Genomic DNA, 16,600 nt, shown 5'->3' on the forward strand with positions numbered 1-16,600 from the left:
CTGCCCCCTCCCGCCCACACAGGCTAGGGTCCCCTCCCCGTCCTCCACTCACTCTCAATAGTGACTCTTTTCACCGCCACCGCCCGGCTGCCGAGAATGGGCGCCAGCTGCAGAGTGCACTCATCTTGAGCTGGCTTGAAGGAGGCTTTGACCGAGTGGCACAGCATTTCCACGAGTTTCTCGTCTGGAGGGTTCCCTTCCTATTGGACAGAGAGAGCAAAGGTGATTCCCCCCCCCCCCCCGACGTGGTGACAACAGCTTGGGCGCGGGGGCCGCCCCCTTTCTCCCGGCATTTTCACTGGCGCCACTCCTGGATTGCCAGGGATCGACTTGTATTTTCCTCTTTATTCTCCCCTCCTTGCTTAGGCTTCCATTCCCCCAGCCTGTGCATGTTGTCTGCGGGTCACGCCACCTCTCCCGGGTTCCCTTTCCTCCCTGCGGCTCTGGAATCAGTGGCTGCATGGCCATGCCTCCGCTGGGAGTGGGATAAATCAGTGTACGGAAGCCCACCACTGCCAGGGGAGAACCGCAATCCAGGGATTTAAACCTGCTGCTCCCTAGCCTCTTGTCCATTGTACTCAGTTGGAAAGGCCACACAGTTCTCTCCAAAACAGAAAAAAAAAAAAAAAAAACAAATAATGTCCCAGTGCCCATGCATAGGCTAAGGCTATGGACAGAAACAGGCTGTAAGGGAAAGTAAGGCATTATGGGGTTCTGGGGGTGTTCACTGGGTTGCTTACACAGACCTAAGCATAAAGAACACAGAAACAGAACCTCGGGGCTGATGGTGAGGTTACTGTAAGGACTTTAGCTGAAACATTGTCGCAGGGGCAGTTTCAACGCTAGCCCTGCCTTCTCTCCAAAGCTCAACCCGGGAAAGCTCTGCTTCTTCTAAACCTCTAATGGCCAAATGCATGCTCCCATAGTTTATCCCATGAGTGTCAGCAAAACAGAACTGGGAGGCGACAATAGCAAAGCCCAGGTCTCCTCTTCAGTTCTTGCTTCCAGAAGTGGCTGCAAAAATTGGCATTGGCCAGTAGAGGGCAGCAATAAGCCAGGCACCACGTGTACCGAGGAGCAGGTCTGTGCGCTGTGCAGCCCAACCAAGACTGTGGGCCCAGAGCACTGGCAGTGTGGAGGAGCTGTACACATTGCTATACCCTCTTACACAGATACGCGGGGGACCAGGAAATCTGAACCCACACTCAGGACAGATTAACTCTTTTCTGAGGTACTGGAAATTAAAGCCAGGACCTTGTACCTGCTAGCCAAAATATCTCTAGCTTTCTTGTTACTTTTTTTTTTTTTTGGTTTTTCGAGACAGGGTTTCTCTGCAGCTTTGGAGCCTGTCCTGGAACTAGCTCTGTAGACCAGGCTGGTCTCGAACTCACAGAGATCCGCCTGCCTCTGCCTCCCGAGTGCTGGGATTAAAGGCGTGCGCCACCAACGCCCGGCTTTTCTTGTTACTTTTAAAGAGAAAAAGTTTCATTAAGTTACCAGGAATGGCTATAGTCAAGGTTGGCTTTGACCTTCGCCCTCTTGCCTTAGCTTCTTATGTAGCCGGAATTATAGGCCTGAGCCACATGGCCCAGTAAAACCTACCAATACCACACACACACAACTGCAGCCAGGGTCTCCCGACTCTCAGTCCACCTGTGTCGAAAGCCGAGGGGACTGCACCTATTCTGGGCCTGGGACAGTCCTGTGTGCATGGGACAGGCTGACACAGGAGCTCACAGACCGGGGGGCGGGGAGGGGGGGGGACAGAGGGCTGGGCTGGGGCTCAGACGAGTACACTCACACAAAGGCTGGCTCTGGTGAGATTCAGGATGAGTAATTCCTCACTGGGCATCATGGGGGCTTCACATTTTAGCTGGAAGAGGCCAAAAGATGAAGAAGGTTTAGGCACAGGGTCAGCTGACCTTTGACTCTCCCCCCGCGAGGGTTGAGTGGCCCAGGAGAAGGGCACATGACAAGGTGTGGGCATGGCTGGTTAGTTTCAGAGCCAGGAACATCCCTGGCTGCCCTGCTGTTCCCAAAGCCTGAGTTAGAACAGGAAAAGAGACAGGAAGTGCCAAGCCGGGGCCCTGCATGGGGCCCTTGAGTCTGGCTTTCTTATCCCATCTGTTGCTAAAATTACCTTGTAATTCCTCAAAGTCCAGACGAAAGAGGGTGTGCTGGGGCCCTGAGGGGCTGTTGGAGTCCAGTGAGAGCTGGACTGGGTGAACTCTTCAGCGGTCGGCCCGGTCTCGGTTCCCACGGGAGACCCTGTAGTCTGCCGTGGTGTGGATGCAGGCAATGTGGAGACGCCTGGCATCTGGATGGTGGTGGACGGAGTCCCTTCGGAGGAGCCCAGCGCTGCTGTAACAGACCGAGTAAAGGCTGAGGAGACCATCTGTACCCGCCAAGGAAGGGCAGTCTCTCCTGGCTTCACAGGTGGAGCTAACACCCACAGGACACTTGCTTTGTGGGAGGAGTTGCGCTGTGTTCCAAAGGCACTGGCTCCTTTAGCCGGGCACGTCATAGCCCCTATCTATCAGCAAGGCCACTGAGGCTTCCTGGTTCATCCAAGGTCACACGGCACAAGTCTAAGTGTGGGGGATTTGAACAGACATCCCTCAGTCTGTGCCCCCGCCGCGGGGTGTGGCCACTGTCTACCAGTGCACAGGCTCAAGCGCAGAAACTGAGCTGGCCATCGATTCTGACATTAATGCCCCCAGTTAAGACTGGCGCTTTAGAAATAAGTAAAAGGGAGGTAGAAACAAGATCGGGTGTGGCGCTGCACGCCTCTGATCCCAGCATTTGCGAGACCGAGGCAAGCAGATCTCTGTGAGTTTGAGGCCAGGCCTCCAGGAACACAGCAAGTCCCTTTCAGGTCAGCCAGTCTCAGAAGAGGAAGGAAAGGAGGGAGGAGAGGAAAGAGAAAGGGAGGGGAGGAGGATAGAAAACAGCAGTAGACACGGCATTACCACAAGTCCTGAGAGCACGCAAGCGCGTCTCCAGGGGTCAGGCCCTGGGCTCCAGCTCAGGTCATCAGACTGGACAGCAAGTGCTCTTCCTCACTGGGCCATGCCCCCGCCTTTATTTATTTGTTTTTATTTACTTAAAAGCACGTTTCTTATACTGTGTTTCTATCAAACAGATCTGAGAAGCATTGTTCTAGTTTTCCAAGCTCCTGTCACCACAACTATATAGGCTCTGGCTTGGTTGAATCTACGCATTGTTAACCTCCGTTGCTGCTAAAAAGAAAGGAGCCCATGGCTAGGGCTGATGAAGGCAGATGACACACAAAATGTTTAAAATTCAGCATACACCTCTAAAATCCACTATGGGAAAATGTACTGTCAAGTCTCTCTCTTTTTTAAGATTTATGCTGCGTTTCACCTGCAGTTTTGTCTATGGACAACATGTATGCAGTACCCAAGGTTGCCAGAAGAGGGCATCAAATGATTACAGATGGTTGTTAGTTGCCGTGTGGGCGCTGAGACTTCTGAGCCATCTCTCCAGCCCTTCTTATTTCTTAAGGAAAACAAAAGCAGCCTGGCATGGTGGCACACACCTTTAATCCCAGCACTTGGCAGGCAGAGGCTGACAGTCTCTGAGTTCAAGGCCAGCCTGTTCTTTAGGGCATGTTCCAGGGCAGCCAGGACTACACAGAGAAACCCTGTCTCAAAAACAAGCAAGCAAACAAACAAAAGAAAAAAAAAATTTAAAAAAAAAAAAAGGGAAGAAGAGAAAGTAAAAGAAAGAGAAAAAGAAGAGAAAGGAAAAAAAAGCAAAAATGCCAAGAAATGACTTACCATGCATGGTAGTTTTCCCTGGGGACACAGAGAAGTCAGGAGGGCTGAACACAGGGCCAGAACTGTTGTTGGGAACAACGGTAGAATGGTCTTCTGTGGTCTGTGAAGGAGTAGTGATAGGCGAGTGAGGGCTTGCTGTGCTGACGGTGGTGGAGGCAAGAGGAGACTTGGCAACCGCTAAAGGGTCGGGGGTCTGGGAAGACGGAGTGGTGATCTGGTCACTCCCCTGAGTGGCTGGTGGGGCTGTGGTGACATTGTCACTGCTCTTGCCTCCGGAGGGGACTGGCTGTTCGGTGCTACTAGTGGGGTCAGCGTCACTGGGTGGCCTTCCTGTGTGCATTTTGTCACCCTGGGAGTCACTGGGACTTGAAGGAAGGCCACTGTCGTCACCACTTTGACTGTCAGCGGAGCCTGGGAGCGATGACATAGTAGGCCCTGGAGATTGGCCTGGGACCACTGCTTCTTTGGGTGAAGGAGCCGTGGTTGTCTGAGTTGGAGATGTAACTGTCTCTGGGTTACCAGCTGTGGTATTTGTCAATACTGTGCGAGTCGTAGCCGCTGTTGTCGGAGGGCCTTGGTTACTCTGGTCTACAGAAACAGTTGTTTTGACTTCAGGTTGTCCTGCTGGCACGACCTTCTCAGTTGCTGCTGATGAAGACAACACGGAGTCAAACCAGGTGTTGGCCACCGTGTCTGTAAGCTTCTCGAGCTCGCCCCCAGATGCATCAACCCCCCCCTCCCCACCCAGCCTGCATCCTTCACGGGAGTCTACAGTAACATAGCCCCTCAAGTCCACCAACTGGCTCTGCTGTCCTGCCCTGCCCACCCTGATTCTGCAGCAAGGAGTGACAAGAGCCACACAGCCTTTCCAGGGACGGCATGGCCTGAGAGGACAAATGGATGACCGGCGGCAGTTACACAAACGCTCACACGGTCCCACTGTGGGCTGGGCCAAGGAAGCGGTGTGCCTGGCTGCTTAGCATGGCAGCTTAACCTAGGTGGGGGTCAGGGCAAGGAAGAAAAGCTTTTAACTGGTTTAAAAAAATGTATATTGAGAGCACTGTTACATGGCAGGGCTTTGTGGTGACCTATGTTGATTAAGACCAGAACCCACGACCCCAGGGAGATGACCTGAAGGTAGAACAGCTGAATGACAGACGCGGTGACTTCAGGAAGAATGAATAAGGACATGGAAACAGAGGGTCGGGATGGTGGCGGGCAGGGGTGGGGGGATGACAGGACAGGCAGCTGTCCTGGTTTTGTATCTCCTGCTGTGATAAGACAGACACCTTGACCAGGCGGGCGGTGATGGCGCCCACCTTTAATCCCAGCACTTGGGAGGCAAAGGTAGGCAGATCTCTGTGAGTTCGAGGCCAGCCTGGCCTACAGGATGAGTTTCAGGACAGGCTTCAAAGCTACACCAGAGAAACCCTGTCTCGAAAAACCAAGACACCTTGACCAAAAGCAGCTCTGGGGATAATAAGGGCTTGTTATGGATATAAATGGGGTCCTGGTTCATTATATCAGGGAAGTAGAAATGCAAGGGGGATAAAGCATGGGTCCTTGCTCGCTTAGTAAACTGTGTAGGACCCCTGCCCGAAGAAAGGTGCATCCCACAATCGGTGGGTCTTCTACATCAGTTAACAGTCAAGATAATCTCCCTCAGACATGTCATGCCCACTAGGCCAACCTGATTGAGATCATTAATTACCTCATTAATACCCTTCCCAGATGATTCTAAGCTGTGTTGTCAAGCTGACGCTTAAAGCTGACCAAAACAATCCAGCCCTTGTCACCCTGACATGGAAATGCATCGCTACACCGTAACAGCAAATTGCCCTCCATTGACCATTAAGCTAAAAAGAATGCTGTGAGAACAAGTATCTTCAAAGGAGAAGACAGGGCAGAGTGTGACGGGACTAAGGGATGTGCCAGGAGCTTAGAGCACGGGGGAGGGGGCAGCTGAACCGGATTCTTCTCTGTTGTAGACAGTCACCCTGGGCATTAGCACGCCCGAGCAACATCTCTGGCCTCTGGCCACTAGAAATAAGTAACAGACACACTTCAAACCCTAACAACTGAAAATGCCCCCAGATACTGTCATGTGCTCCTTTGAGGGACCAATGACTCCCCAGTGAAAACCACCAACTAACATGAGAGAATACCAAACTAATTCCATAAAGTGCCTGGCCAACACACAGAATAGAAGCCAGAGGCCTTCAAAATGCAAAGGAAGATCCGTTTGGCAGCTGAAGAGCTGAGAAGGATGAAAGACAAAAGATTGGTCCTGGGGCTACCAAGTCCCAGTGTTGGGTTACCTGACCACCACATCATCTGGTCTCTAGAATTGAAACCGGCCTTGACACACAGTGCTGCAGAGAAACGAACCAGATACCCATAAACCTCCATCTGCCGACATTCCCATCTCAGTAGATTCAACTGCTTTCCTGTCTGGCAAGGCCACGCCTACCTTGTTTAGGGCTCCCAAAATACACAGGAGGAGGGTGATAAATGAAAGGTGACAATTTTTTCATTGGGACCGATTTATCAATACAGGTACCCAGAGACCCTGCATTCCATATGCAGGCCCAAGGCATGCAGCCGGGGACATCCTGTTATAGAAAGATGAAGTAGAATGGATGGTTGCATTACCAAGAACACCTAAGGGCAGTTGTACAAGGAGAAATCCGAAGTCTTGGAAAGAGACATTAGTGTTAATTGAGAGTCTCAGTTGGAGGGGCTGGAGAGATGCCCCGTAAGCACGAGGACCAGAGTGTGGATCTCTAGAATCCACGGAAAGCTGGATTCGATATCACATGTCTATAATCACATCATTCCCACAGTGCGATGGGCGGTAGGAACAGGGGACTCTCCAAGGCGAGGACCTACACTGGAGGTTGCATGGACGGACACACAAACAATCTCACCATAAAGATTTGACCCCAGCACCGTGTGCACACAGGGACAAGCTTTTCATCGTGTTTGCCTTGCTCACTTGCACTCTAACTGTGTTCCCTGACGGTTCAGATAGCACAGCTCTTGGCAATACTTGTCGTGTGTTCTGAGATGAGCGTCTTATCGGGTCTCTCTAATGCAGACAGAGTGTGATCATCTATCAGTTGTGACTTCACAGTTGTTTTTGGTTTTTTTCTAAGTGGTTCACGAAATAGCTATTCTTTCTTTTGATGACTTTGTTTTTCCATTTTAATTTTAAGTTTTAGGAGACAGCTTCACTCTGCAGCACAAGCTGGCGGGGAATTCATGGTGACCCTTCTCCTGTCTCAGCCCCCCACATGCCAGAATTCCAAGTATGGGCCACCATGCCTGGCTAATTCTGCATTTTAAAACCGACGGTGGCTTGGATTTTATAGATCTGAGAGCACTGTTTGCAGAATGTAGAGTTTCGGTGTGCCTCTTCCTCCTTGGCCAGGTATGTTAGTCAGACACTGATTCCAGTTAGGGTGGGAACAAACTTCCCCGAGTGTTGGGGACAGAATAGAATTTCCAGGGGAAAGATGTATGCAATTTGATATTCTTGGCAGGAAGACCAGTATGGCAATCCACACAACCTGCCAAAGGGTTTTTAGAACAGTAGCTAAGCATCGTGTATTCTTAAAGACCAAAATGTGTGGGCAGGTCCAACAAGAAGGCTGCCAAGCCCGATGACCCAAGTTTAATTCCAGAGCGGAAGGAGGACTAATTTCTGAAAGTTGTCCAACAGCATGTGCATGTGCACGCATGCACACACACATGCAAATGTGACACACACACACACACACACACGAGTGCGCGCTATGTTGAATGATGCTGGAAAACACCACGACTTATGGAGTTGCCAGGAGTCAGTGCCCCCACAGACACGTACAGACAGTGGAGCACAAGTTCTTCTCTTAAAAAAGGCAGCTTCGTAGGGACATAAGGGTACCGCCCCCAGCTCCAGAGGTCTGAAGCCGACAGCCTTATATTCCCTATGAGGGTCTGGAGGAAAACCTTTCCTTGCTTCTTCCTCACAATTCTTGGCACTCCTTGGCTGTGTCACTGTGGTTCTTTCTGTGATTCCATCAACACGTGGCTTTTTTTCCTTGTGTGCTTCGGTTTTCAGGGGGGGACCCTGGAGTCCCAGCCCAAAGCCTCATGGGTACCAAGCCAACGTTCGACCCCTGGGTATGCGGACTGCCCTGCTCGTGTGATTTCATCACAGTCTGATTAGACCTGAAAGACTGCATGCCTCAGATCATGTTCCCAAGGTTCGTGGTAAGGACTTGAACGTGTCGCTGAGAGCTTGCGGTTCTACCTCCCAATGATTCCCCCATATCCCGCCACAAGCTTGTGACAGCTTGTTTAAAATGTCATCTGGCCACAGCCTAGAACACTCTAGGAAAGCCTCCGTTGAGAGATGGCCTGGGTGAGGTTGGCCTGCAAGCATGACTGTGCAATACCGTCTTGACGATGAATGGATGAAGGGAGATACCGCCCGTTGTGGGCAGCACCATTCCCTAGACAGGGGGTCCCCAGCTATGTGAGACGGGAGGAAGCTGGCTTTCATCTAGCTCGCCACAGCAAGCAGAAAGCAAGGGGGCCTGCATTCCTCGCTGCTCGGGACTGCGGATGCGGTGACAAGCTGCCTCAAGGCCCTGGCACCGCGACTTCCCTCCAAGGTACACATCCTAACTTGGAATTGTACGTAAGCCAAATAAACTGTCTCCTCCCAAGTGGCTTTTTGGTCAGGGCGCTTTCTCGCAGCAACAGGGACGAAAGGAGGCAGGCAAAAGGCAGGACTCAGTTTCCAATCTCATAATCAACTCATCGTTTAAACACTGGCATCGTTACTGCATGCTGTAGGTAGGTCAGAAACAGCGTCAAAACTTCCTCTGAGGTAACCGGGGAAACCAATGGGTCCACCACCAAGCACCTCTTTACACCACTGATTCTGTGACTAATAGAGGCCAGATTCATTTCTGAGAGTTGGGGTCTCTGGGGACACTGCCGGTTAAGTGCTCTACATTTCCTTCTGGACTGAGCCTGGCAGGGAACCTCTCGGGTCCCATCCCTATTCCTCCTGCTTTATTATTTAGTAGCAGGCAGAGTTAATGGCAACAAGTACGTCTTCGGATCTTTGCGCTCCATACTTTGCTCGCAGCTAAGCATGCTTCGTGTCTGTCTGTTACGGCTCTGAGGAAGGCGTCTGACGGACACGTGGGGACTCCTTAGACGCGACAGGAAACACGGCTGCCGGGGAGCACACACGCATCGAGAACGCCTGCGCTTTAGCCTCCTGCCTGCACTGTGCCACTTAGTCAATGTGCCCACGGAGCAGCCATGATGGAGAATGAGCCCTGGGGACCGACGGAGCCAGACAGTCCAGTCTAGTGCAACCACAGCCTCATTCCTCAGGGTCCATGAAGATTGGCTTCCTTCTCCTTTCCTGCCCCTTCTAAACCATGGGCTTTCAGATACTGCCTGTGAAGCTGTTACGTGGTCACCTCATCACCAGCTTCAAATAAACAAGGTTTGGCAGGTACAAACATCATCTTGGCTGCCGGGAGAATTTTCTCTTCCAGCTCTTCTACCTGCTCTCCCCAATAGGCTACGATCCTGCAGCAGTTCACCCTTGGGTGGTATCAGCATGGTATTATCTAGAAGCAGGCTAGACAGGAGCACACAACTAGCTGAAGATGGAGAACTAGCTTCCTAGGGACCATTGGCCTTGGGCGCAGGGAAAACCACCACGTGGGAGGTGGGACTAAGCATGCTGAGGATGGTCCCACACTGCCATCTCTCTGGTCTTTCTTTAGGGCTAAGTAAATTTTAGTTTAAACTTCGTGGTGCCGGGGATGGAAACCAAGACCTACGATTTGATCACAAAAACAAACAAGGAAGAAAGAAAGAAAGAAAGAAAGAAAGAAAGAAAGAAAGAAAGAAAGAAAGAAAGAAAGAAAGAAAGAAAACAAAACTAAAATACAGCACCACCAAACACGTAATAGTTTTTGTTTTGATTGGGTCTCACTATGTAGCCCAAGCTAGCGTCAAACCTGCCTTATCCTCCCAAGTAGCTGAGACTACCACTGCACAACACCATGCCCAACAAGAAGAGGATAACTAAAAACTAATGGTAATGCTGCAAGGATGCTCCAGGGGCTAAAGCCCAACATCACAAGAGGAATATAGAACACTGGGAAAAACCACACCCCCAAGCCACAGTTTCCTGAGTGGGGCTTAATCAGAACATCAGAGAAGGTCCCCTCCCCTGCCTCACAATGCCAGTAAGGGCTTTAACAATGGAATAAACCGGGGGAAGTTAAAAAAAGGCAGCCTCCTAGGAGCAAGAAAAAAAAAAATACAGGCCCTAGAGAGATTACGGCTCAGCAGATAAGAGCATTTGCTGCTCTTGTGGAGGAACTGGGTTCAGTTTTCCAGACCCACACGGTAGCTCACGTTCATTCGTAACTCTGGTTTTAAAGGATCAGATGATCTGTTCTGGCCTCTGTGGGCTCAAGGCATGCACGTGATACACATACATATATGCAGGCAAAACACGCACACATATATATATATATACACACACATACATATAATATATATATAAAATCTAAAATAATGTTGCTGTTTTTAAAGACCTATAGCTATGCAGAGAGACAAGCAGGCATTTCTGGAGTACTCCCCCGCTTCTAGTGAACTAACGGTATCCATAGCAACAACAATTCTGCTGGACCAACACAACTTTCACACTAAAGACATAGCAGAAAAAGAGCTCCCGTGTTGCCTATGGCAACCACTCATCTACTACTGTCCATGGATCTTCCCCTTCAGGACAGCTCCTGTGCTGTGGCTCTGTCTCTTCACCCTCCACACTGCCAAGCTATTCTCTGTACTGTCGCCTTCACCCCTGCTACAGGCCGTGCCAGTGCTTCCCTCGCCAGCTCTACGGTGTTTTCTCACTCATCCTCGCTCACGCTGCACAGTGTCGACCACCAGCCTCCGGTGAGCAATGCTTCCAGGAGCATCTGTGTGTCGGTTTTTATGTGGATGGATGTTTCCATTCCCCTACGAGCGGAAATGCCGAGCTGTATGGGAATTCTGTATTTAGCCTCTTGATAAACTGCCCAACCATTTTCCCAAAGAGGCTGCCCGATTTTACACACGCAGGAGTTGTCCGATATCCTCACCTCATGCTAGTCACTTCAACCGCCATAGAGTGGTTGCTCTATGGTTCCACCTAAGCATTAACCAAAAACACGACACCTAAAGATGACGGTACTCCATGACCGAGCAGGATTTGGCATGGGTAGCGCCGAGTTAAAAACCAAACTGAACCAAAACTTTCCATATTAACAAAATAAAAACCTTTGATCATCTTATTCCCAATTTACTTTTTAAGATTTATTTTTATGGGGGCTGGAGAGATGGCTCAGAGGTTAAGAGCACTGACTGCTCTTCCAAAGGTCCTGAGTTCAATTCCCAGCAATCACATGGTGGCTCACAACCATCTGTAATGAGATCTGGTGCCTTCTTCTGGCCTGCAGGAAGACATGGAAGGAATGTTGTATACATAATAAATAAAAAAAGATTTATTTTATTTAATTGTGTGTACATGTGTGTGAGTATACGCACACGTAAGTGCAGGTGTCTGGCATCCAGAAGAGGACACGGGATCCCTGGAGCCAGGCTTTGTGAGCTGTCTGGGGGGAAGAATACTCAGTTCCCCTGCAGCAAGTGCTCTTAACCCTGACTCATCTCTCCAGCCCCCTCTTGTTCACAATTTAAGGAGAAGAGGAAGAGATGCAGGGGCTGGGGGTGGGGCAGAACAGGACAGGACGGGACAGACGACTATATGTCATATGGAAGTGAACTAGGAATGGAAGGGAACTCCCCTAACCTAATAAATGATGTCTCCAAATTAGTTTCTGGACTGCAGAAACTGGGAGAGACTGGCTGGGTGCTTTGGGCAAAACAAAGCTGTCCCTTCTCACCAGGCGTACTGAGTGCCAAGCCCATGGAGGGGGGGAAGACATCTAAGCAACAGTAAGAGCGTGCCGGCATGCACACACCTATAATCCCAGCACTCAGTAGGCTGAGGCAGGGGACTGCTGAGACTTTGAGGCCAGTGTGGGCACAGAGTGAGACCCTACCCCTCCAAAAGAATAAAAATAAAATTTAAGAAAAGAAAAAAAAATTGCCAAAGATATATCAGTAGAAAATAAAGACACCTAAGATGCTCAGCATTCATCATGAGGCAAATCCAAATTAAATTTATGATGGCCCATTACATATCCACCAGGGTTGCTGAAAGCAAGGGTTGGAAGTGAACTCCATACACAGTAGAAAGGTAAATTAGGTCAGCCCTTTGGAAAACAGGCTAGCCGTTTATCTAGATTTTTTTTCAGTACTGACAATTGAACCCAGGAACCTGGCTATTTCCACAGACTTTTCCCCTCTATTTTCCTACATTTTTATTCTCTATTTGTGTGCATGAGTGTGCAGGTGCATTACACACCACATAGCACACGAGGAGGTCAGAGGACAATCTCAGGATCTGACCTCCCCTTCTACACTACACGCTGGTTCCAGAGACTAAACTCGGTTGTCAGGCTTGGCAGCAAGCGCCTTTACCCACTAAGCCGCCACCTCACTGGACCAGCTCTAAGTTTTCTTTTAAAATAGTCCAGGCTGTCCTTAACCCTGTGACCCTCCTTTCTTCAGAGAGCCGGGATTGCAAGTGCGCATCAGCACACCAGCTTAAACTGCATACACGGACATAAGTATACATAAAATTACATACATAAAAGTTATGTTTATATACACGAGTATAATACACTTATGTATATATATTTATGTAGTTTTTTAAATGAAAGTCGCCAGAAGGCTACACGGCATTTGAGTTCACCTACAGGATACACTGAAAAGGCTAAGCTAGAGGGCAGGAAAACAGATGGCTGGCTACAGAGGCTTCTGGGACAACTGGAGCACCTCAAGGAAGTGGCTTTCCTTGATGCAAACTGTGGGAAATAAGCCAGGCGGGATGCTAGTGACGTCTAGGAAAATAAAGCTAGCTACATTCCAATTACACCACATAGCCTCGCTGGATGGTGGAGGCTTCTCTCTGCAGCTTCTCTCTGCAGCAAGGTGAACCCGGCTCATGTTTTCTGCATTCCGTTCAATTACTTTACAGGTAAAATTGCTTTGAAATTCATCAACCCGCACTCTTGTGTGAAACAAAATTTTACCATTTAAAAAAAGGCACACACACCTTTAATCCCAGCACTCATGAGGCAGAGGCAGGCAGATCTCTTGTGAGTTTGAGGTCAGATTGGTCTACAGAGTGAGTTCCAGGACAGCTCCAAAGCTACAGAGAAACCCTGTCTCAAAAATCAAAAATAAAAATAGCAAACGCCAACCCCATAGATAAACAGGTTTTAGTCAAAAACTGCTGGTCAGGGGCTGCGACACGGGAGGGAGGGTTGGAATGAAGAGAGACTAAGCAAATCCTGGAGTCCTGAGACGGCAGTATGAAGTCACACTTTTACATCTTATTCTTCTATTTACTGTGTGACAAGCAGGGCCAGGGCATGCATTTGGAGACCAGAAGACAACACGCAGGGATCATTCCTCTCCTTCAACCATGTGGGTTCTGGAGATCAAACTCAGCTTGTCACTCCTGGCAGCCGGCACCTCCACCCTCTAAACCATCTTGCCAGATTATGAGCTCCAGTTTTAATAGATGTTTTATATATGTGTAGACAGATGGGGTTCTCTGTCCCCTGGCAGCACCTAGAAGCTGGGACAAACCAACAACACAGCACAACCCTGGTCCAGACTGGGCCTAATGTCATCTCCAGGAACACGCACCAGCAGGGCTCCTCAGAAAACGGCCTGTGCTTGCACAGCCGACAGAGGGGAATGCAAGCTGAGCCCGAAACATCTGGGAAGCAAAGGAGAGTGAAAGACAACAAAAACCACAGAGCAAGTCCAAAAGACGGAAACCAGCTAAATGAGGGATCCCCCTTACTGTCCCCCCACGGCCAACCGTGGGCCACTTGAGAAGAGCAATCATCATATCAGAATGAATACCCAAGCATGGGTTCTGATGGACAGGGGGATCCGAAGTAAACAAAGAACAAATCCTTTCGGGAGTCCAGTCACCCCCTCCAAAGTAAAGGAACCCCAATAGCAAAGAGACACCATGTACAGATACCACGCTTTGGATAATCATCTCCCGGAAGGCTTGTGTGGGATACTTGGCCCCCAGACGATGTAGGTCACCAGGTGACCAGGGGTGTGCCCTGTTAGCCTCCTTCCTCCCCTTCTCTTCTCTCTTCCTTCCCCTCCCCTCGCCCACCAGTGCAGACACAGAGTCAAGTGACCATGGACCCCTCTGAAGCCGTGAGCCAAAATAGAATAAACATTGTTCCTTGAAGCTGTTCTTGAGTATTTTGTTTGTTACAACAGAAAACCACAGAAAACGAGATATTTCACAGCAGAGGGGAAAAAAAGCACATATAACCCATGCCCATCAGAAATGTCAGTAGTTAAGGAAATACAAAATAAAAGGAGGGTTTGCCATTTCATGCCCTCCAAGTCAGCAAAACTTGTAAAAACAGACGGCTGGTAGCAAGAATATGGAGTAAAGAAAAGAAGACAGGCACAAAGGCAAATTAATACTGCAACCCAGAACCGCTGTCCGCTACAAGTTCTGACCCAGGTACAAAGGATGTGGAGACGATGTGGGACTCACAGAGATCGTCCTGCCTCTGCCATCCCAAGAGCTGGGATCAAAGGCGTGCGCCACTGCTGCCCGGCTTCTAAGGTTGTCTTCACATTGACTCCATATAGAAGAAATGTTTATCAACAGAGTTTGCAATAAAAAAGTTGTGATTGTATTCATACACCTGAATGTGATAGAACAGTAAGTGAAGGGACTATGTTTACATTTATAAGAATTAATTTAAAAAAAAATAAGCCAAGAAGACTGCTTATTTGAAAGACAGGCACAATAGTAAACACCCAACGTCCCGACCAGCATCATCAAGCAGCAACAGCAGAACTCAGGTTAAGGCTCACTTAGGCTATGTGTCCCCAAGGCAAGCAAAAGAAACACTTACTTGATTATAAAATTCAAAAGTTGCCAAAATGTGTCCTTAGGGATAGAAGCAGAAAATATTGCTTAGCTTTACAAAGTCAATGCTGAATTTTGGGTAATTGTTACCCAGAGTGGAAAACAGACATCAATTCAGGGCTGCTGAGCCATGAGCCTGGCTACCTGAGGGTGAAAGGAGGTACTGATAAGCTCAATGTGATATTCAGAGCACAGCTGGAAGTCGCCTTCTGCAGAGGGAGCCAGTGCAGCCAGTGCACAGTGCAGCCAGTGCAGCCAGTGCAAAAAGTGCAGACAGTGCAACCAGTACAGACAGTGCAAACAGTGCAGCCAGTGCAAACAGTGCAGACAGTGCAGCCAGTGCAAACAGTGCAGCCAGTGCAAACAGTGCAGACAGTGCAGCCAGTGCAAACAGTGCAGCCAGTGCAAACAGTGCAGACAGTGCAAACAGTGCAGACAGTGCAGACAGTGCAGACAGTGCAAACTGCAAACAGTGCAGACAGTGCACCCGGGTTAAATTCTAGGTAGAGGCTGGAAGAGTCAGTTCAGACAAGGGTTCCCTTTTTCACTGACCACTGGACTCCTTCTATTGTTTCACTGGGTCTTTAAGCTATAAAGAGAGAAGTCAGGCAGTGGTGGTGCACACCTTTAATCCCAGCACTTGCGAGGCAGAGGCAGGCAGATCTGAGTTTGAGGCCAGCCTGGTCTACAGAGTAAGTTCCAAGACAGCCAGGGCTACAGAGAAACCCTGTCTCAAAAAACAAGAACCAAACAAAAACCAGAGTAACCTACTACAAGAGTGGTTCTCAAGCCCCAGGCAGCATCAACACTCCAGGAGAGTTTACAAAATGCCAGTGGGTACAGAGACTATGAGAGAGTTGGGAGTGTGATATCCTGCTTCCTGGGTCCCCCACAGATTGCTGGCGCAGGTCAGAGGACCACACTCTCAGAAACATTGTACTAGAGAAACAAGACATGATTGTTGGGTAGCATTTGGTGCCAAAGTAAGGCACGGTACATCAGTGTAAGATGAACCCAGTCAGCCAAACTGGGCACCCCTGCCCCAGAGGCGTCGGTCGCTTAGAAGTCGGATGGGAAAGTGTAAGGGTAGGACCGCCTGGAAAAGGAAGAAAGAAGATGAGGTAGGGGCTATGATGGCAGACTAATGGGACCCGGGGTGATTATAGAGGAAAACAGATGGCAGAGTTCAGTCTATGTGGGTGACCTGGGTGCATGGTCAGCTTTAGAGCCATGGAGGGATGGACACTGATAGATGGTTAAGAACTATTGCCCTTGCAATGGACCCGGGTTCAGTTCCCAGCACCCACAAGGTGGCTTACAACCATCTATAACTCCAGCTCTCACCTCTGGGGGCAGCAGACATGCAGATGGTACACACACATGCAGGCACATAAAATAAATCTGCAGGAAAAAAAAAAAAAGAGAGACAGATTTCTGACCCCAGTGATGACGCAACACATGGAGCCTGGGTCTAGGTGAGTTGAAGCATACGGAAGGAGCCCAGCAGGCTGTGTGCAAATGCTATGCCACGCTATAAGTGACTCCACAGAGCAGGGGAGGAAGAGGGTCCCAGCAACAACCGCCTGCAGGTACCAGAAGATGACTCTGCAAATGAGTTAAGAGGGACAGCGATCTGTAGCTAGAACATCAGCATTCCAGCCGGTGCTGGTGGAAATGACTGAACGAA

At 49.5% G+C, this 16,600-nt stretch overlaps 1 protein-coding gene across 1 annotated transcript in view; it reads right to left on the reverse strand.

Moving 5' to 3' along the window:
* The window catches only part of Podxl (podocalyxin like), a 41,459-nt gene that overhangs the window by 5,366 nt on the left and 19,493 nt on the right, over positions 1-16,600 (reverse strand). Inside the window, exons 4-7 of the mRNA XM_050147991.1 lie at positions 3,801-4,445; positions 2,141-2,361; positions 1,802-1,873; positions 53-200 (exon numbers count right to left, since the gene is read on the reverse strand). Of these exons, the coding sequence (XP_050003948.1) occupies positions 53-200; positions 1,802-1,873; positions 2,141-2,361; positions 3,801-4,445 (1,086 nt within the window). The remainder of the gene's footprint in view (positions 1-52; positions 201-1,801; positions 1,874-2,140; positions 2,362-3,800; positions 4,446-16,600) is intronic.

The sequence above is a fragment of the Alexandromys fortis genome, unplaced genomic scaffold (assembly GCF_014885135.2).
Source record: "Alexandromys fortis isolate MF-2015 unplaced genomic scaffold, M_Fortis_MF-2015_v1.1 scaffold_57, whole genome shotgun sequence".
Classification (NCBI taxonomy): domain Eukaryota; kingdom Metazoa; phylum Chordata; class Mammalia; order Rodentia; family Cricetidae; genus Alexandromys; species Alexandromys fortis.